The 22,363-nt window shown below is 43.0% G+C and overlaps 2 protein-coding genes across 2 annotated transcripts in view; one reads left to right on the top strand and one right to left on the bottom strand.

Annotated features, from left to right (window-relative positions):
• The first annotated feature begins 16,797 nt into the window (after window positions 1-16,797).
• TSR2 (TSR2 ribosome maturation factor) lies at window positions 16,798-21,227 on the top strand. The gene is made up of 5 exons (XM_045833041.1): window positions 16,798-16,915; window positions 17,094-17,184; window positions 19,366-19,457; window positions 19,969-20,139; window positions 20,366-21,227. Exons 1-5 carry the CDS (start codon window positions 16,832-16,834, stop codon window positions 20,498-20,500), a joined length of 573 nt encoding a protein of 190 aa, XP_045688997.1. The 5' UTR covers window positions 16,798-16,831; the 3' UTR covers window positions 20,501-21,227.
• A 150-nt stretch (window positions 21,228-21,377) lies between these two features.
• The window catches only part of FGD1 (FYVE, RhoGEF and PH domain containing 1), a 38,559-nt gene continuing 37,573 nt past the window's right edge, over window positions 21,378-22,363 (bottom strand). Inside the window, exon 18 of the mRNA XM_045833028.1 lies at window positions 21,378-22,314. Coding sequence (XP_045688984.1) covers window positions 22,009-22,314 — 306 coding nt within the window. The 3' untranslated portion in view covers window positions 21,378-22,008. The remainder of the gene's footprint in view (window positions 22,315-22,363) is intronic.

Here is a 22,363-nt window from a genome sequence, read left to right as displayed (position 1 = left end):
AACAGATTACACAACCCAAGGTCCCAGTATGGGGAAATAAAGCCTCAAAACACTGATTGAAAACACCTGTGTGGGTTGAGATTCTTGGAGAAACTCCCAGCCTCACAGGAGAGTTCGTTGGAGACCCACAGCATTCTAGAACGTGCACAAGCCCACCCATGTGGTAATCAGTACCAGAAGGGCCCAGTTTGCTTGTGGGTAGCAGGGGAAGTGACTGAAATCCAGCAGAGAGTGGAGCAAGTGCCATTGTTCCCTCTCAGACTCCTCCCCCAAATACAGCATCACAACCCAGCAACTGGGTTACCCTGCCCTGATGAACACATAAGGCTCTGCCCCTCACTACATAACAGGTGCATTAAGACAAAAGAAATGGCCCAAATGAAAGAACAGATCAAAGCACCAGAAATAATACAACTAAGTGACAAAGAGATAGCCAACATATCAGATGCACAGTTCAAAGCACTGGTGATCAGGATGCTCACAGAATTGGTTGAATCTGGTTGCAAATTAGATGAACAAATGAAGGCTATGCTAAGTAAAATAAAGAAAAATGTGCAAGGAACCAATAGCGATAGGAAGGAAACTGGGACTCAAATAAATGGAGTGAACCAGAAGAAAGAAAGAAACAACCAAACAGAAAAGAAGGAAGAAATAGGAATTCAAGAAATTGAGGAGAGGCTTAGGAACCTCCAGGACATCTTTAAATGTCCCAACATCCGAATTATAGGGATACCAGAGGAGAAGAGGAAGAGCAACAAGTGGAGAAGATATTTGAACAAATAATAAAGGACAACTTCCCCATTCTGGCAAAGGAAATAGACTTACAGGAAGTCCAGGAAGCTCAGAGAGTCCCAAAGGAGTTGGACACAAGAAGAAACACACCAAGGCACATCATAATTACATTAGCCAAGGTAAAAATGAAGGAGAGAATCCTAGAAGTAGCAAGAGATAAGGGGACAGTCACCTACAAAGGAGTTCCCATCAGGCTGTCAGCTGATTTCTCAAAAGAGACCTTACAGGCAAGAAGGGGCTGGAAAGAAGTATTCCAAGTCATGGAAGGCAAGGACCTCCATCCAAGATTGCTCTATCCATCAAAGCTTTTATTTAGAATGGAAGGGCAGATAAAGTGCTTCTCAGATAAGGTCAAGTTAAAGGAGTTCATCACCACCAAGCCCTTATTTTATGAAATGTTAAAGGGACTTATCTAAGAAAAAGAAGATAAAAAACATATATAGTAAAATGACAGCGAACTCACAATTATTAACAACCACACCTAAAACAAAAACAAAAACAGACTAAGCAAACAAGTAGAACAGGAGCAGAACCATAGAAATGGAGATCACATGAAAGATTATCAACAGAGGAGTGGGAGAAGGAGAGAGGGGCAAAAGATACAGAGAATAAGTAGCACATAGATGGTAGGTAGAAAATAGACAGGGGAAGGGTAAGAATAGTATGGGAAATGTAGAAGCTGAAGAACTTATAAGTATGACATATGGACATGAACTAAATAAAGGGGGGAATGTGGGTGGGAGAGGGTATACAGGGTGGAGGGGAGTGAAGGGGGAAAATGGTGCAACTGTAATAGCATCATCAATAAACTATATTAAAAAAAGAAAGTTTCTTTGTCTAGCAACAACTGGAAGAAAGCTTTGGGGAGCTATGTGCATAGATTTTTGACTGTTCATCTGGTTTTACTCCTTTCATAAAGAAAGAAGTTCTGCACATCACTGTGATTTTCTGCATTGATGTCAAAGTTTTCTGTAATAATTATTCTGGTTCATCATGTTGCTAGAACGCCATGCTCAAAAGATTTGGCATTACAAAAGCAGAACCTTGTTAAAGGATTTGAGGCAGGAGAGAGATATGGTTATGGGGTGATCTGAGCTCCATGTCCCAAACTCACTGTTCTCTCAGTTACAAATGCATGACAAAGTACAAGTTTCTCAGTGTGTGCCTGAAAGATTGTTACCAGGCTGATAAGGACAAGTCAGAACGTTCCTCCTTATAAAAAAAAATAAAACTTTGAAAAAAGGACTGATCTCTGTGAGGGTTAATCTTTGAATAAAGTCCTCTTATGAAGCCCGGGTTCCCAGAGATGGAATAAACGCCTGAGGACATAGTCATTATTATGGATGAGGCCCAGCAGCTGGGAATTCCAGGAACTATTCAGCTCTGGTTTCTCCCAGGCAAGGTAATGAAACACTCTTATGGGATTTCCAGCCAGGGTCATATTTGGTATGGAGCAGATTCCATTCTGGGGGAAGCAAAAATTTGAGTGAGCTTTGCTTGTCCACACTATTCTCACAAGCAATGGTCCCAGCCTGCCCAACATTTTGACCAAATGACTGTGTTTCCAAGGCTCCAGAAATTTTCCAGTATCTAATAGCTTGAGTTATTATGTCCACTGGCACTTTGGTTTACAATAGGCTTATTATGGCATAGTAGTTTATTAAAGTCTCTCCATAGGGAGCAAAACTTGAATCCCTAAGATTTTATTCATTAGTATTCAGAATGCTATTTGAGGGTATCCCTTCAAAATCATTTTTATGAAGTTGGCAGAAGATCAACCCTATTCTTTACTTATAACTGTGGGTTTTGATCAATATTCTTTGGTTGCAAGTAATACAAAGCGGCCCTGTTTACCTTAAGCAAAAAGGGAATTATGTCAAGGCTCGGGGAGAACTCACAGGATTGAAAGGAAATCTGGATAGACAGAAGTCCTTCAGCTTGCAAGGGAATTTGATAATAGCAGAAAGTTATTAACAAGTTCTCCACATATCACTCCTGGAATGAATGAATGAATATCAATATTTCTGTCTTTGTATCACTGGATACAAAGCTCTGACATTCCAATTAAAAAAAAATAATGATGGGATACAGACGGTCCATCCACAGAAAAGGAAATACAGTGGAGGAATGAGTGTTAGAGTAAACTGTGACAGATACTAAATAAACAGAGGTGGTTCTTGCCCACAGGTGGCACATACACTATCAGGCTGACTTCCATAGGTCAGGACCCAGGTTCCACTATCCTCTTCAATGGTCCCTATCAAATTCTTTGCATAAATTAGCTCCTTTAATCCTCATAACAACTCTGTAAAATAGGTATGGTTATGCCCCATTTGTTCAACAAAGAAACTAAGGCTCAGAGAAGGGATGTGGCTGGACCTAGGTTGTCTAGCTAGGAGGTTGCAGAGTGAGGTTGACATCATACTGGTTATTTCCCCTACACATGCTGCCTTGGTTGCTATAAATGGTTGTGCAGTTTAGAGGATGAATGGGAACTGAGCTGAAATCTAGTCTGTGATCCATTCAACAAGCCTACTGTCTCTTTCTGAACCTGTGTCTATGCAAAAGTGGTTCATTTCTATTTTTTTATTTTTTGAGGTTAGTGAGGAATGTGTGTATATATATATATATATATATATATACACATATGTGAATGTACTTATTATTGATATATGTAAGGTAGTCTTTTTAAAATTTTTTATTTATTTATTTTTAGAAAGAGGGGAAAGGAGAGAGAAAGAGAAGCAGACAAACATTGATGTGTGAGATACGCATCAATATGTTGCCTCTCTCACACCCACAACCAGAGACCTGGTCTGTAATCCAGGCATGTGCCTTGACCAGGAATTGAACCGCTGATCTTTCGGTTCGCAGGTCGGTGCTCAATCCACTGAGCCACACCAGTCAGGGAAAAATGGGATAATTTTTAAAAAGTTGTCCATCCAGGGGAGTGCCTTTTGCACTACATTCAGAAAATGGCACTGTATGGGCTAGTAGCAGCCTAACCTGCTATACCTCTCTGAGGTAGGCATATGGAGGGGGTGGCTTGTTAAGAAAGAGACAACATAGGATAAAAAAGGCTGTTAGCTTGACAGAGGTAGAAGGAAACTAGGTAGAACATTGCAGGAGGGAAAAGGACATGCTAGAGGCACAGGCTGTCCCTGGGAATTTCCTCAGGCCTATGTGAGCTTCTTGATTTAGTCTAGGGGCTTGATTTGGGGGGCAAAGAATTTGTGGGGCTGTACCTCAGGATTTCAGTTTGAGAGCTGCATTTAGAGGGGCTTATTTTATGAGGGTCTTCTGCATGGCTAGTTCTTGGGTGTAGATGACTCCAGCATCCTGGTCTCTCAGTTCTCTGATCTCCTCATCTCAAATCTTGTCCTCCAGCCACCTCAGCCTCCCAGTTACATGGTCACAGCCTAGCTCTTGACTTTAGCAAAGATGGAAAGTCCTCTCCAAATCTCAAATTCAAACATATCACTCTCTAGTCAGCATTTCCTAGTCATCTAGCTGAGGTACTGTCGTATGTATCTGCTCTGCCTAAGAATTTTTCAACCACATCTCAATCCCCTAATTCTTTCACCCCACAACCTTTTCACTGCCCTTCACTCCCCTTGTGATCTCACTCCCCTTCTTATCTAGTGTGATAGGCAGAATTCTAGGATGGCCCCGTGATCTCTACCCCTAGTGTTATGCCCTATATAATCCTCTTCCTCGGAGTATGGGCAGGACTTGTGACTTGCTTCTAACCAGTAGAATAAGCCAAAGGTAATGGAAGATTATCTATCTATCTATCTATCTATCTATCTATCTATCTATCTAGCCACATCTTGCTAGTACACTAGGAACTTAAGTAGTAGCCTTGAGGAGGCAAGCTGCTATGCTATGAGCTGCTTGTGGAGAGGGCCACATGGTAGGGAACTTGAGGCCAACCCCAGGATCTGAGAGCCTCAGTTCTGAAGTCACAAATAACTAAATTCTACCAACAACCACATGAGCTTGGAAGAGAATGTGAACTAATATATGGTCTTGTATGAGACTGCAGCTCTAGTCGATATCTTGATTGCAGCCTGTGAGACCCTGAACAGAGAATCCAGCTAAGCTGTGCTTGGACTTTTAATACATGGAAACTGTGAGACAATAAATATGTGTTGTTTTAAATTACTAAGTGTGAGATAATTTGTTATGTAGCGATAGAAAACTAATATGCTCAATTTAGATTTCATTATCCATCATTATAATTACTCCCTTGCCAACATGCTTACTCTTCTAGCCCTTGTGGCTGGCAGAAACTAAAGTGACCCCCAGTGATCCCCAACAACGCCTTGTGTTCATGCCCTATGTAATACCCTCCCCTTAATTGTGAGTAGAACCTGTGACTTTCTTCTAGCCAAAAGAAAATGACAAGAGTGATGGGATGTCACTCTCTTTAAGATGGTATGTCCATCTTAGCATACTAGACTTAGAGAGGTTCTCTCTTGCTAGCTTGGAAGAAGTAAACTGCCATTTTGTGAAAGAGCCTATGGAGTGGGCTATGTGGCAATGAACTTGGCTTCTAGCAACTGAGATATATCCTTGTCTGAAAGCTAGCAAGAAAATGAGGACCTCAAGTCAATAGTTTCAAGGAGTTGAAGTCTTTCAATTCCTGAGAGAGCTTGGAAGTGGATCTATTTTACCTAGCCAAGATTCTGATGAGCCCTGGCTGGGTAGATTCTGTTGGTTAGCGTGTCATGTTGATATGCCAAGATTGTGAGTTCAATCCCCTGTCAGGGTACATACAAGAATCAACAAAGGAATACATGAATAAGTGGAACAACAAATTGATATTTCTCTTTCTTTCTCCTTTCCTTTCTCTAAAATCAATGAAAAAAAAAAAAAAGACTGATGAGAATGCAGCACCAGTAGACATACTGAAGCCTGATGAGAGCCTAAAGGAAAAGACCCAGCTAATTTGTTCCTATACTTCTCATAGAAATTGTGAGAAAATAAATGCAAGTTGTTTATTTATTTATTTATTTATTTATTTATTTATTTATAAAAATTTTAAATCATTGTTCGCAAGTTGTTTTAACCCTCTAAGTTTGTAGTAATTTGTTATATAGTATAGAAAATTAATACAGCTCAGTCTCCCATCTTTATGAGGCAGTATATTAACAAGCTAGGAAAATGCCTTGGCAAGTGGAACAGGGAAACTGAGAGACAGCTAAACAAGCTGGTGGAGCAATTTACAGCCAGGTGCAGATGGTCATCAGGGTAGAAGGCCCTCAGTGCCTGGCAGTGGGCAAAACTAGGATAACAAGGACCTTGCTTCCAAAGCAGCAAAAACAGACAAGTCACGCAAAGCTAACCTCCGCTAACCTTGGAACCAGCTGCACTGAATAATCACCCCCCCTGCCCTGGCATGCAAAAATCATCAGAAACTGACCCTAAGAGGACACACCTGGAAGGCTGATGAATACTCTATTGAGATCTTCCCTGGGGCCTCCCCTAAAATCCGTCCCCTCAAAACAAAGGTGACAAACACAAGGCCCTTGGGCCAAATCCGGCCATCCGCCTTGTTTTATCTGGCCGGCAACTTGTTTCTACCCTGAGGCAGCTCCTACCCCGAGGCAGCTCTGAGCTCATAGCTGATAGTTAAGGAGTAGTTACACTTATATAGCCCTAAAATTACATTCAGCCCTTTGAAGGCAACCTCCAGGCTGATGTGGCCTCTGGTGAAAATGAGTTTGACACCCCTGGCTTAAAAGCTTTTAGGATGGAGGACTTGGCTCACACCCTTTCTCTCCCTCCCCTCTCCCTCCCCCGCAGGCATGCATCTCCTAAACTCTGGGGGACCCCACAAGGCTTGTAATCAGGGCAGCAATGGGTAGTGGCTGTTTGTCCTGGGCAACCTTCCTGAACCTGTCCCCAAGGCCCCCTTTTCTCTGACTTCCAGTGAGCTAAAGCAGCCCAGCCAAGGCTCATTTCTTTCCTATAACATTTCCAGAAAGTCAAGGCAGCCCTGCTTGAGCCTCCCCGCTGCTGCTTCTTTGTTAAGCCCTTCCTTGTTCACTTTTCCGGCTTTAATAAACGTACCCTTATAGTCACCTGGACTTGTGTTGTGAACTCTTTCCTGCATGAAGTCAAGAACCCATATGCTACCAGCCAACCCTAGGCATATCCACTAAGGAGCAGGTCCCCTTCCCAGCAACATTTACACTAACCTGGCCAAGCACAACCTAGGTGAGTCACAATGTCCCACCTAAACCACATGTGTATCAGAGCAGCTGAATTGTATTAGAGAAAACCAAAACCCACACAAGTCAATTGATTTCACTCTAAATTATTGATTGCAGACCTCAAATGGGCATTAATAGCATAGCAATCCTGCTTTGCTCACTTCTACACTCTCAGAGTTAATTTCATACCTTCTCCTCTCTCCCCAAACCTGCCACATCTCAGCTTCACTCCTCACCTTCAGCTGATGACCTCATGTCACCCTTCATTAAGAAAATAGGACTCAATAAATTCAATTGAAATGAAGAAGAAAGATGAATTCAAATGGGATTTTCCTTATCTTGCCACCTGATCTACAATCCTCTGGGCACTCAACTTCCTCTTCTGACTTGCTACGTGGAGGAACGGTTTCTCCCCACATTGAAGACCAGTGCCTCTAATTCTGCTTTAGGCACCTCCCACCTGCTTAAGGACTTCATTCCTTCAGTTACTCCCATCTCTCCTGCATCACCAGTGTCTCCTCAGTTGGGCTATTCCTGTCAGTGCCTGCATATGCTTTATTAATTACCATCTTTATTAACTCCTTCAAATTCCAGGAGTTCTTCCTGCTACTGTTTATTTCCGTTCCTTTCCCATCAAAGTTTCTCAAGACATAGGTTACACATTTCTTTCTCCACTTCACTTTGCAGTCACTTTTCAACTAACTTCAGTCTATTTTCACACAACTCCATGCAACCTGATCTTTCCAAAGTCACCAAAGACTTCATGTGGTCAAATCAAACAGACAGGTTCTATTCTTTCCTCATCCTACTTGTCCTCTCAGTAGCATCTGACACAATCAACCAGTCCCCTCTTCTTGAAACATGTCTATTTCTTCTCATTTTCCTTTGCTGATCTCTAAATGTTGGCATTCTCTGAACCCGTAGACCCAATTGCCCCCTTGTCATCTCCACTTTAACATCTCATAGGCACCCCAAATTGAACATGTCTAAAACGGAAGTCCTGGTATTTCTCCCAAGTCTGTCTTCCTGCCACATTTCTCTATAGTAGTTATTGGACCAGAAAGCTGAGAATCATCCTCTTCCCTCACCTCTTACACAAAGTAGTATTTATTACAGAGTATTATTGATTTTAGCTCTAAAATTTATCTTATATTTTGTTTACATTTCCCTGTCTCCACTATCACTAACCTACACCAAACCACCATGTCTCTTGTCTGAACTATTATAATAGCTTCCCAATGGTCTCTCTGCTTCCACTTTTGCCCCTCTATATTTCCTTTTCCACACAGCCAGAGTGGTTTTTCAAAAAAGTGAACCATGTCATTTCATTCCCCTGCATAGAACATTTCCATTATATTTCAAATAAAATTGAAGCTTCTTGACATGACTAATAAGGCCCTTGTCTGTGTCACACACATCATCTATTGGAGCTCTTTTCCTCTCATAATAAGTTCTGTTGCCCTGGCATTTGTGTGTGGAACCTTCTTCCTCTGGCCCTCCATTTCCTCCTTACGAGTACAGCTTAAATGTTACATCGTTAGAAGCACTTTCCCTGGTCACCCTATTAAAAACTGTTCCAACACTGGCTGGTGTGACTCAGTAGATTGAGTGCCTGCCTGTAAACCAAGGGGTCACCAGTTTGATTCCCAGTTAGGGCATGTGCCAGGGTTGTGGGCCAGGTTCACCGGCCAGGGGTGCATGGGAGGCAACCACACATTGGTGTTTCTCTCCCTCTCTTCCAGTCTCTCTATAAATAAACAAACAAACAAACAATCAAACAAACAAATAAATAAATAAAATCTTTATAAAAAACTGTTCCTTTCTCTCCTGTTATGCTGGCTGACTCAAATGTAGGCTTTGTTAAAGTAGAGGCTTTGTCCTGTTAGCACCCTAGTGCTTAGTGCAGTGTCTGGCACATACTCAGCACTCCATCAATATTTGGTAAATGAGTGAATGAGGCAGTTTCTCTGAGGATCTGAGACTAATGTACCTCAATGAGAAGACTGAGATTGGTATGAAAGACAAAATGCACTAAAGAATTTAGGGGATGATTTTATTCAAGCTATTGCAATAGAAAGACTATACACTAATGAGAAATGTCTCAAAGAAAAGGGAAACTGGGATTTTATGGAGGAAAGTAGACAAGGGTAGATGATTCGGGAGTCTTGTGATGTGGTGAGGAAAGATAGAGACAGGTCTTATCTGAGGAAATGAAGAAAGGAGGAGCCGTGTTTTATCTTGGAATATGTGGGAGCAGGAATGTCTTTTGCAGTTAGCCCTTTCTCGGAGCACAAAAGGGCAAGAAGATTTTTGACCATGGCTGTTTCTCAGAAGCCCAGGGCTCAGAAAAGTTTCAAAATTGTCAGTGGTACCCTTCCTGGGTGTCCAGTTGGTTGATGCGTCGTTCTGTATATCAAAAGGTTGTGGGTTTGATTCCTAGTCAGGGCACATACCTAGATTGTGGGTTCAGTCCCCCCTCAGGGTACATATGGGAAACAACCAATCAATGTTTCTCTCTCACTACTGTCATTTCATGCTTCTCTCTCGATCTCTCTTTCTCCCTTGCTCTCTCTTTAAAACCAATAAACATATCCTCTCGTGAGGATAAAGAATTGTCACTGGTAATCTCGGTGTTGGTATAGGGGCTTGATCTGAATATTACAATCTGAGGGATCAGTTTGGAATCCTAGTCTAGGCATTCCCTCTGGGAGCCTATATTTGGGTTCAATCTGAACAAAATGAGTAGATCATTGCAGCTAAGTCAGTCTGGAGCCTTAGCCTGAGGGACTCAATTTCAGGACCTCTATTTGGTGGATCAGTTTCAGGGAGCTCCAGCTAGGAATTTTCCTCTAGAGAACTCAGCTTGGGATCTCCAACTGGGTGTCTGTCTACTAGGCACAAAGGGCTCACTCTGGATGTGACAAGCTGGTGCTTCATCCAGGGGTTCATTGTGAGGTTGGTGACATGAGTTTCATTTGGGGAGGCTTAGATTATGCCCTCAGTATGGAGACCTGAAACTTCGTTTTGCAAATGCAGTCCCTTGTACACAGCTTGGGGAGCTTCTTCAGGGGGCTCCAGCAGAGTGTTTGTTCTGAGAATATAATTTTGGGAGTTCGGTCTAGAAATTGGGCCACATACTTTATGGTTGCCTTCTAGGGGCTCAGGCACTGCTATTTATTCTTAGTACTGGAGATCAATCTCACTGTATTTGTTAGTCAGGAGTTCTCTCTGGATCACTCATTGTTAGGTGCTCAGCGTCAGGATTCAGTCTTAAAGTGATGAATCACTGTGGCTCAAACATCAGTCCATTCAGCTGGCATCAGATATGGTTACATGTAACAGAAAACCACCAAATTATGATGGCTTAAACAAGACAGAAAGCTTTATTTCTCTCATGTAAAAATAATTCCAAGGAACTGCTCCTCTCTTCCATTTAAATCTCATTGGCCAAAGATTATATCATATGGTTGTATCCAGTTGCAAGGGAGACTGGGAAATACAGTCTTTCAGTTAGATTTAGGTCTACCCAACTAAAAATACGAGTTCTGTTCCAAAGGAGGAAAGGAAGAACGGAGTGTGGGGCTGACACCTTTGAGCCCCTTGTCTTGGCTTGAGCCCCTGATTCTGTGATACCATTTTGAGTACTCATTCTTGGGTATGAATTGAGAGTCTGAGAGGTTAGAAAAACTCAATTTGTAAGATTCAGTTTTATGATCACAATTGGGGGGATCTTGGTCTAGAAGCTTAACTCTAAAAGATCCAGTTCAATTTCTGAGCTGTGGACACTCTGGTAAATTCAATCTAAGACTTTTATTCTTGGTGTTCTCTTTATAGGGTGCCCAGACCAGGGGATCATTCTAGTATTTCAATATGAGAGTTCAGTCTGAGAACCTGATTCTTGGGGTTCTATCTGGGGACTCAGTGTAGGGTTACATGAGCCTCACATTGCCAGTCTGGTGCTTCATTCTGGTCTTTGGGTTTGTGGGCCCAGATTTTGGAGCCTCAGTGCAAGGGGGCTAGCTCAGTTTTGGGGATTAGCCTTGAGTCATCATTTTGGAGATTCAATGTGGCATCCTTAGTCTGGATTGTCAAGGACCCCCTCTCTCTGGATGCCTGTCTAAGGATTCATTTTTGGCATTAATGTCTTGGGAGTTCAGTCTAGGGGCTCAGTGTGGGAGCTTCCTCAGGGGTTCAATGAAATAGATAACCTAGAAGCTCATTCTGGGACACTTACACTGGGGGCTCAGTCTTTGACATGTCAATCTGGTTATCTTCATCTGATGGCTTAATTTAGCCTGAAATGTCCACTTCAGAGTAGGATCTAGACTAGGAGTACTTAACCTGGGATGCATGGACTTAAAAAGTGTCATGCATAGAATTCAATTTGACTGTGTGTAAATTTGAATGCAAAATATATATATTTAAAGATTTTATTTATTTTTAGACAGAGGGAAAAGAAACTTGGGGAGAAAGAGGGAGACAAACATCAATGTGTGGTTGCACTCATGCACCCCCTACTGGGGATCTGGCCCACAACCCAGGCATGTGCCCTGACTGGGAATCAAACCCATGACCCTTTGGTTTGCAGCCCACACTCAATCCATTGAGCTACACCAGTCAAGGCCAAAAAAAATTTATATCTTGTTTTCACTAACCTCCAATGACATTTGACATTTCTTTCAATAGTAAATGTAGGCAACCCACCACAGTAGTATTAGCAGTAGCTATGACTTTATCATCAATACACGGATATTTTTCATAGCAGATCTCTTAAAATATTGTTTACATTTATCATTAATTTGAAATTGCAGTACTGTAGTCATTTAACGTGTTAATTGATCACTGCATTTAATGCATTAATAAAGAAACATATATTACAATTCACTTTTGTAATATTTTCATAACTGTATTTTAATATAATTGGTTTCCTTTGTAATCCTATATTTTATTTTATGCATTTAAAAACATTATTCTGGGGAGAAATATATTGGCTTCACCAGATTGCAAGATGGGTTCAAGGCACAGAATAAGTAAAAAACTCTGTCACTTAGTATAGTCAGCCTAAAATTCAGCCTTGAGGCTATCTCAGATTTCATTCAGAAGCCTTAGCTTGTTGGAGCCCAAAATGGGGCTCCATGTGTAGGGATTTCTAGCAGGCCTGCTGTGATATTGTGATTTATAATAAGGTATAAGCATTTGGAATTTGGTCTTCCACTTCTTTTCTAGCACAGAGCCCCTAATCCCCCTTTAGAATTTCCTATGTGATGACAGTGGTGAAAGGTGTCTTTTGTTATGCTAATGATGTAACTTTTGGGAAATTCCTAGGTAACCTAAGGATGGGGGCTGGGAGCCAACCATGTGATTGGAGGGTTGGAACTTCCAGTCTTATCCCTGGACCTCCTGGGACGGGAGAGAAGCTGGAGATTGAGTTCAATCACCAATGGCTAATGATTTATTCAGTTATGCCTATGACGAATCCTTCATAAAAACCCAAAAAGACAGGGTTTAGAGAGCTCTCAGGTTGATAATCACGTGGAAATTTGGGGAGAGTGGCACTTTTGGAGAGCATGGAATCTCTGTACACCTTCTCCATACCGTGCCCTATGCATCTCTTCCTTATGGCTGTTCCCAATATATCATTTCATAACAAACCCGTGATCTACTATTGGTAAAATGTTTCTCTTAGTTCTATGGGCTGGGCTAGCAAGTTAATAGAATCCAAGGATATGGTAGTTGGAATCTCAGTTGTTGGTCAGAAGCACTGGTGGCAACCTGTATTTGCAATTGGCATATGAAGTGTGGGTATGGGGGTGAATCTTGTAGGACTGAGCCCTTAATCTATGGGATCTGTTACTACCTCCAGATAGATAATGTCAGAATTGAGTTGAATTGTAGGACACACTCAGTTGAATGTTGGAGAGTTGCCTGGTGGTATGGGAAAAAACCCCACACGCTTTGGAACTGGAGACCAGAATCTAATCTCCATGTAAATCTGAGGCTTCAGACCCTAGGAACTCAGGCAGAGGTGCTTAATCTCAGTTTCTTCATTTGGGCCTCTTTGAACTCAGTCTAAACTGCTGTGTCTGTCAGAATGAGTCTCTGGAGCCGGGTAGGAGTTTATGCTTCCTGAGTTTATCAGTCTGGGAATGGTCATGATGCTCATCTCACAGCACTTAGTTTCCTGTCTCTGATTCTTTGTATACATTATTTCTTCAGCATGAAGGACTCTTTCTTTTAGAAACAACCCCACCCTCATGCAGAAACTCCCTATCTCCAGGCAAAATTCCACTCAAATTTTGTATCACTTGAGGCATCCTCTGAGAGCCTTTTCACACCCCCACTGCTGGTTCAGGGACCCCCTCTGCTGGTCTCTCTGGGCTCCTGTGCTCCTTTCTCCTATGGCATTGCACTGAGCTGGAGAACTAATAAAGTTTAGGCTTCTGTGCCCTACACTTAACACAGGCCAGTTCCAAACCCCAGCTTATTTCATTGAGCATTGTAAATTTCAAGCACATTTAAGATTTGTCACTGCACAGGAACAGTTAAAAACCTGGAATTTTACAGCTCACATGTAAAAGAAACTAGATAGAGATTTCCTCAAATTTGACAATAATCTTAAAATGTACATTACTAATAATAACGTTGCAAAGTTGAAGCTTTTCTAAATACCAATAATTAAAAAATTGATCAACTGAATGGGATTGAATTCATTTTATTTTCTCTAGGAAATGTTATTACTAAATAATTGTCATATTTGTTTGTCATATTTATTACTAAATAATTGTAATATTACAAGAGGGTATAAAAAATAAAAACATTAGTAGAGGGGTGAATCAGGCAATTAATAAGAATATTTTATTTTTCTGTATTTGAGGATGTTTGTGGCATTTGTCAGCTTAAAAATTATAATTCATAAAATTTGAGATTTCTTTTGTAAATCTGAAGCAATATTCACTGTCATACCTAAATTTGTACTATTTTTCTTTTTTAAAGAATATTTTATTTTTTATTTTTGGAGAGAGAGGAAGGGAGGGAGAGAGGGACAGAAATATCGATGTGTGAGGGATACATTAATCAGTTGCTTCTCACATGTCTCCAACTGAGGACACAGCCTGCAACTCCCAGGCATGTGCCCTGACTGGGAATGGAACCAGTATCCCTTTGGTTCGCAGGCCAGTACTCAATCCACTGAGCCACGCCACCCAGGGCTGTACTATTTTTCTTAAACAGGACTTGCAAAATTGTATCTCCTTCAGGCCCTTCAAAACTTAGGTTCACCCTGAGCACTGATCATATTCTATGGTCCTTGGACAAGTTTTGCATGCCAGAGTTGGAGCTTCTTGAGCATCTGACCAAACCCCAGGACCCAACAGCATTCAGCACAGGGCCAGGCACAGAATCATCCAGTATGGTTTATTAACAATGATCTAGTTCAAAGTTTGCAAACTCTGCTGTGAGAGGAAGTCATCTATAATACTTTTCTAAGGACAGCTTTCTTCTTAACTTCAATGTCTCTGGTTATATTTAGGATTGAAGGTGGGAGGTCAGGGTGGGTAGGGAGGGGGAAGTGGTGGTGGGAAAATGGAGACAACTGTATTCAAACATTAATAATAATAATAATAATAATAATAATAATAATAATAATAATAATAATAATAATAACAATAAAAAGAACAGCTTTATTGAGCCCTGGCTAGTGTGGCTCAGTGGATTGGGATCCGGCCTGTGAACCAAAGGGTCACCTGTTCCCTTCCCAGTCTGGGGCACTTGCCTGGGCTGCTGGCCAGTTCCCCAGTAGGGGCCACGTGAGAGGCAACCACACATTGATGTTTTTTTCCCTCTTTCTCCCTTCCTTCCCCTCTGTAGAAATAAATAAATAAATAAATCTTTAAAAGAACAGCTTTATTGAAATATTATTTATAAGTTTCACTCATTTAAAGTGTACAGTTCAATGGTCTTTAGTATATCCTCAGAGTTGTGCAACTGTATTAATTTGCAAAGGCTGCTATAACAAAATACTACAGATTGGTAGCTTTAAGTGTAAAAATTTATTTTCTCTAAAGTCTGGAAACTAGAGGTTTGAGATCAAGGTGTTGGCAGGTTTGGTTTCTTCTGAGGCCTTTCTCCTTGGTTTCCAGATGTCCACCTTCTCTCCATGTTCACATGGTCATCTCTCCGTGCAGGCATGTGTCTTGGTGTCTCTCTCTGTGTCCTAATCTCCTCTTCTTACAAGGACACCAGTCATATTGGATCAGGATGTACCCATATGGACTCAGTTTACCTTAGTTACCTCTTTAAAGGTTCTATCTGCATATAGTTCTACATTCTGAGGTATTGGGGGTTCAAGTTTCAACATATGATGAATTGAAGGGAGCAAAACTCAGCCTCTATAACTACCAACACCACATGTAATTTTGGAACATTTTCATCACCCCCAGAAGAAATCTTGTACTCATTAGGAGTTGGATACCATTTCTTTCTTCTCCAAGCTCTGAGTAACCATTAATCTATTTTCTGTGTATAGATTTGCCTATTCTGTACATTTCGTAGAAATGGTATTATACAGTGTGGTCTTTTTAAAAAAACATTATTTATTTATTTATTTATTTATTTTTAGAGAGAGGAGAAAGAAGGGAGAAAGAGAGGGAGAGAAACATTGATGTGAGTTAGAAATATCGATCCAACATTGATCAGTTGCCTTTCACATGGCCCCAACTGGGGGAGCAGTTGAAACCCAGACATTTGCTGGGCAATACCCAAACCACTGAGCCACACCTGTGAGGGCACCATGCGGTCTTTTTTGACTAGGCAATAGTGATGTCACCTTTTTCATTCCTGATTTCAATAATTTGAGTTTTCCCCTCCCTTTTAGTTAGCCAATCTACCTAAAAGTTTGCCAATTATGTTGATCTTTTCAAATAATCAACTTTTTGTTTCAGTGAGTTTATTGTTTTTCTATTTTCTATCCCATTTATTTCCTCTCCAAGCTTTATTTCCTTCTTTCTGCTTGTTTTGTGATTACTTTGTTCTTCTTTTTCTAGCTTCCTAAGGTAGAAGGTTATTAATATGATCTGTCACATGGGCATTTATAGCTATAAAATTCTCTTTAAACATTGCTTTAGCTGCATCTCATACATTTTGGTGTGCTGTGTTTATGTTTTCATTCAATTCGAGATGTTTTCTAATTTCCCTTGTAATTTTTTTCTTTGACCCATTTGTTGTTTAGAAGTGCATTAATTTCCACATATTTGTGAATTTCACAAATTTCTTTCAGTTGTTGATTTCTAATTTCACCCCACTGTGGTCAGAAAACATCCTTTGATTGATTTCAATCCTTTTAACTCTATTGAGGCCTGCTTTGTGATTTAGCATATGGTCTAAACAGGAGAATGTTCCTTGTGCATTTCAGAAAAGTGTGCATTTTGCTATTTTGGGTGTAGTGTTCTACAAATTTAACAATGATTTTTTAAATACAGATTTTTAAGGCTATATTCTCTGAGGTTGATTCTTCTGCCCCAGGGACTGGTATCTGTATTGTTAATAAGTTCCTCACATCTTTTCTGTGCAGTGTGGCCCAGAACCCAGGGGCTCGGAAACCCATGGACCCACGTGTCGCACACTTCTGGCTTCCTTTGATTTATATACTGCATGCCAGTAACTTTGTGGGTGTCATCCATTGCTCCGATCAATGTTTCTACTGCTCTAGTCTTGCTGCCAGGTCAGCGGAAAGAAGACTGGGTTCTCAGGCTCGGTTTTCGATTGTGCCTGGGCCTTGCTGAGGAGGGATTGGTCTGCCTGGGCATCACGTGGCGCTCGGCCAGATGATGGCGGGCGCCGGGGAAGATTTGAGAGCCCTCTTCGGAGCTGGCGTCCGCGCTGCCCTGGAGGCCTGGCCTGCCTTGCAGGTGAGAGGGGCCGCGGCCGGGGCCGGGGCCTGTGCCAGGAATGGTTAGGGCCTGGAGCAGAATAGGAATTGGCCGAGATTGGCGCTTGAGGCTCGGCGGCACAAGTGGCGAACTCCTACGTCACCTCAAGTGAGCTCTTTCTCGGGCTGACGTGGTCCACTTGGGCCTATGTTCACAGATCGCTGTGGAGAATGGCTTCGGGGGAGTGCACAGCCAGGAGAAGGCCGAGTGGCTGGGAGGTGCGGTGGAAGAGTACTTCTTCCGCAATGGTGAGTGTGAGGTGCTGGGACTTGTGTGGGGGTTTGGTGGGATTAGGAAATGAGGCGAGGGGACTGGAGCAGAAGGCAGGTTGTGGAGAGTCCCCATTTACTCTTGAGCAATTATCGGTTGGTACCTGAGGGCTACGTGGAATGAGTACAGGCTTTGGAATCAGAATCCTGAGGTCAGATAGATGCCTTTTGGGCAGGTGTCATCCTGGACAAGTCATCTTATCTCCCTGAGACTCACTTCCTTAATTCCTAAAATGGATGTAAGATCCATCCCCAAGTCACATAATTTCACTTAAAGATTTTCTGCAGCAACTTTAATAAAGTAAAAAGAAACAGGTGAAATTAATGGTGTTCAACTCAATATATCCAAAATATTTCAATATGTAATTAGTATAAAATACTATTAATGATATGTTGTACATTTTAGCATTAAATTTTCAAAACCTGCTTGGTGCCCTGGCTGGTGTACCTCAGTGGATTGAGCACTGGCCTGTGAACCAAAGGTCATGGGTTCAAGTCCTAGTCAGGGCACATGCCTGGGTTGTGGGCCAGGTTTCCCCAGTAGGGGGCGCACGAGAGGCAACCACACATTGATGTTTCTCTCCCTCTTCGTGCCTGTCTCTCTAAAAATAAATAAAATATTGTTTAAAAAAAAAAAAACCCTGCTGGGTATTTTACAGTTTTATCACATCTCAGTTTGACCTAGCCACATTTTAAGTGCTCAGTAAACACATTTGAGTATTTGAACAACAGAGATCTACACCTCTGTTGTGTCTTGAGGATCATATGAGAAATAAGGAGCCCTGCAGAGGGCCTTTTGCATAGTATTAGTTTTACAAAATTCTTCATTCGGTTTTTTAGTCTTGGAGATGACATTAGGCAGAGACCTTTTTCTCAAGAAGATTACAGTCTAGTGAGGGATCCATATAAGTAAACAGGCATTTACACACAGGGTAATAGGTGTTCAATAAAGAGGAACTCAGGGTGCTTGGGTAACATAAGACTTGGGGGGAGGTTTCTCTTGGAGATTGTTAGAGGAGATGGGGATTGGGCTGAGTTTTTCTTTTAAGATTTTATTTATTTATTTTTAGAGAGGAGAAGGGAGGAAGAGAGGGACAGAAACATCAATGTGTGGTTGCCTATTGCACACCCCCTACTGGGGACTTGGCCTGCAATGCAGGCATGTGCCCTGAGAATCAAACTGGTGACCCTTTGGTTTGCAGGCCAGCACTCAATTCACCGAGCCACACCAGCCAGGGCTGAGCTGAGTTATAAGGGATAAGAAAGAGTTAACTATTTGTGGGAGGCAGGGAGAGCAACACTCAAATAAGTTCTGTGGTATGAGGAGATTATGTTTTATATTTGGAAAGTGGTAGGGTGCTCAGCACTGGAGTTAAGTGTGTGCGCGCATGTGCACGTGTTTTTGGGTGTGTGGAGGAGTGGAGTGGTAGAGAGTAAAGCAGAGGGGTGGGGAGGCCCCTGGAAAAGGGTAGGATGTGGAAGGCCTTACATGCCTTTGATTTTGTCCTTTAGGCCGGCGTTGACCAAACGGCATAGTATGGGAGAGTAGTTCTGTTAAGTGTTCATTGAGGAAAAAGCTTCTCCAGTCAAATTATGTAAGAGAAGCACTTTTCTTTAGCTCCTACTTAAGAGTCACAAGAATCATTAACATAGTTAAGCCTTGGGTAAGGATAAGAATTAAAAAGAAGCATGTTTACCTTTGTTTTCCATTAGCTTTCTAAATAGATTCCTTTAAAACCCAGCAGGACAGTTACTTCCCAAAAGCATAATATGAACACTGCGGTAGGTGAGAAAAATTAGTCAGCAGGTTCTAAGGTGAGTAATGGGATGGGATTTGCTGACTAGAAAGTTCAGATAGTAATCAGTGTGGAGCAAGGACTAGGCTATGATATTTAATCATTGCAAGTGCTTCTGTCCATTTCTTCTTACCTATGCCATTAGTCTGTGGCCTCCTGTATCTGTGGAGCCACAATTATGAAGGGTCTCTCATGTTCAAACCTGGAAATGCAGAGCACTTCAACGAATAAAAGGCTCACTGTTTGGATCCTTACTCACCAACCAGATATGAACCCAGTACATAGGCATTGAAGAGTAGCAGGCAGGAGTGATGAAGTTGGCTGGTCTTTGACCAAAGGGCCCTCCCTATTCTTTCCTACTCAGCTGACTTGGAGCTAGATGAGGTGGAGGACTTCCTTGGGGAACTCATGACGAATGAGTTTGATACAGTTGTGGAGGATGGGAGTCTGCCCCAGGTGAGCATGTCATGGACACAACTGTGATCTCTTTGCCTGCAGTCTTTCTTTTCCCCAAGTATTTTTTTTTTAGGCTAAGACTCTTGGCTCTAACCATTCTTTTCTCAAGTCTTGCATAAGAGCCTTTTATGACCCCCTATTGCCTAATGGGAAATCTACTCTTCCAAGGCCTTTCAAACCCTGCCTCTTCTCTTTTCAGACATTATTCTCAGCCAGGTCTATTCCTCATCCGCATTCCAAAGGCAGGTCAGGCCAGGTACTTTTTCACCCCTGCTCTGGTTAACATCACTCCCCCTACTGGGATTGCCTTCCCTGCTAGGAGGCCCTCCTTCAGTGTTTCGGGCCTTTCTCTGAGCCCTTCATAGGTGGTTCCTTCATTAGTGAACTTCTTGGGGAAGAAAAGAGCCCCATTCTCTTCTGGAAAAATCCAAACCCTTCCCCACTCTTGCTGCAAACATGGGCTGTTGTAGGTTCTATAGAAAATCCAGCTGGCCGAATGTTTTCTTGATAGGTGAGCCAGCAGCTGAATACCATGTTCCACCACTTCCAGAGGGGTGATGGGACCGCTCTGAAGGAGATGGCTTCCAGCATCACCCAAAGAAAGTGCAGGGTTAGAGCCACCACACTTACTACAGCCAGAGAGACAGATGAGGATGATGCGGACAGCGTGGAGGACATGGAGGTAAAAGGGTTGCCCCTTGGGTGGGGAGATGTAAATATTTTCAATTTTCTGGGAGATCAGCTAGTATCATAGGGAAGTGATGGGGGTGGGATGGTAGTGGTTGTATTATCTAGAGAGGGCAAGGAACTTTCCTAAGCCAATCCTTGCAAAGCTGGGAGAGCCTTGAGTCTCTCATTGGCCACAGCTGGGAGGCATTGTATTTAGCTGTTTTTTATTTCTCCTCCAGGTCACAGCTACGAATGATGGGGCAGCTGCCGATGGGGTCTGTCCCCAGCCTGAATCCTCTGGTCCAGATTCCCAGACTATTAAGGAAGAGGATATAGTAGAGGATGGTTGGACCATTGTCCGGAGAAAGAAATGAGTGGGTCTGGAAATGGTTTGGGCCCTTATTTGCTAGTTGTTTTGAGATTTTTTTCAAGGCTTGTGGGCCTTTGGACTGGTTATCCCATCTCCACCCTCTCCCTCTTCCCCTGTCAAGCTTCCTCCAGGGGAAGAAGAGCCCTAGCGTCCTTGGTCTTGGGGTGATAGGACCTGGTTAACCACACCTCCTAGGGCTATAAGTTACCATCTGAATGATGAATGAGGCCTGGTTTCCCAGCTCAGTGCCTTGAGTGCAGTCAGTGGGAAGATAGAAGGATGAGTGGGTGTGGCTGTGGCTGAAGAAGCTGAATGCTGTTTGAGAGCAGGCAGGCAGATTTATAAAGGGAGAGGACCAGCAGAACCAATACTTTTGCTGGGTCAGGAATAGTGAGATGAACATGCAGCAGGGAGAGAGATGCATTGATGATGTGAATGAAAGTTATGACACCTCTCGTACTTCCCTGCTACACACACACACACAGCAGGAGCAGCAGCAGCTCTGTACCCCTGTTAAGAAACTGGAACCTCCCAGGGACACTCCCTTCTTGCAGCCCAGCCTCCAGCCCTGGGTTCCTGCGGGAATTCTAAGACCTTGGCAAGGTGGTGAGCTTGGGTGACCTGGGCTTTGTTTTTTGTTTCCTCCAACCTCTTTCTAAACTCTTCATCCAATTCCATCGAAGTCCAGGGATGAGGCCTAAAACCTGAATAAATAACACCTTAATGTTTAATCTGTTGCTTGACCTGTTCTAAGTATCCCTGGAGTCATCTTTCTGGAACCTGAGGTTCAGAACTCGGCAAGGGAGCAGTTTTGGGGCCCATCCTAGCAGTCTGGGACTTTGGACAAACAGACAGACAAGTGGAGCACAGCAGTGCTCTGAAAGTTTCCGTAAGCCTGAAATAAACTGTATTTTTCTTTAAAAAACAAAACCAAGAGTATCCATTGTTCTCCCCCGCTGTTCCCCTGTCCTGCCCGGTGGCCCTGCCATGGGTCTGGACGATAAAATAATGGGTAGCCTTGGGGCTGGGTAGAAGCTGTAAGCCATGGAGAGGCAGGAAGGATCCGGTCACTGCCCCACCTAACATACATGTGGAGACACTGGCTGAAGGGGCAGGGGTGGGCCAGGGCCATGAACTCAGTGGAAGAACTGGCACTTGACTCCAGGTGTCCTGCCTCTGGTACTTTGGGGCGAATTGGGTGGAGGCAGGATCTGCAGGGGATTGAGGGGATGGGGGAAAATGGCCTAATTCAGGCAGGTCTAGCAACAATTCCCACCCCCTCCCCAGGGACAGGGATTACAAAAATTGAACATCACTAGGAATATCTTTTTAAAAGCCCACGTTTTGTGAAAAGATGAATTTTAAAAAACCCAAGACCCAGCATTTGGGATTGCAAGTGCCCATGGTGGGAGTTCAAGTATTAACTGAGCTGGGAGGGAGAGGGCTGGGGCCCCCCATCAGGCATGGGCAGCTAGAGTGTAGGGCAGGGGGCCCCAGTTCTTCCCAAAACTTCTAGGTCTTATCTCGGGTCTGGGGGCCTTCAGAGGGTTCAGCAGTGGCTCCTGAAGCTGCCACCTGTGCCTCCTCCATCTCCCTGTCCTCAGACAGTGTGGGCCCTGGGCAGAACGTGTCCCCACGGCCTGCCCGGCCAAGCACAGCCATCCAGCGCCGCTGCAGCTCCTCTGTCTCAGGACTGAAGTACCAGCTCAGGTGGCTCTGGGTGATCTTGAAGACATGCCGTCTGTCAGGCCGCTCCCCTGCCTCAGGAGGCCCCACCTCAAAGCCAATGAGCGGCAGGCTGCGCTGGGCTTTCACATCCTGGGGAAAGAACAGAGCCAGGGTCACCTTGGGGCTTGGCTTCTCACCA

This window comes from Phyllostomus hastatus, unplaced genomic scaffold (assembly GCF_019186645.2).
Source record: "Phyllostomus hastatus isolate PE091 unplaced genomic scaffold, TTU_PhHast_1.1 phas_contig_10, whole genome shotgun sequence".
In the NCBI taxonomy this organism is placed as follows: domain Eukaryota; kingdom Metazoa; phylum Chordata; class Mammalia; order Chiroptera; family Phyllostomidae; genus Phyllostomus; species Phyllostomus hastatus.
The sequence above is the reverse complement of the archived record's forward strand: the minus strand, read 5'-3'. Positions and strand labels throughout refer to the sequence as shown.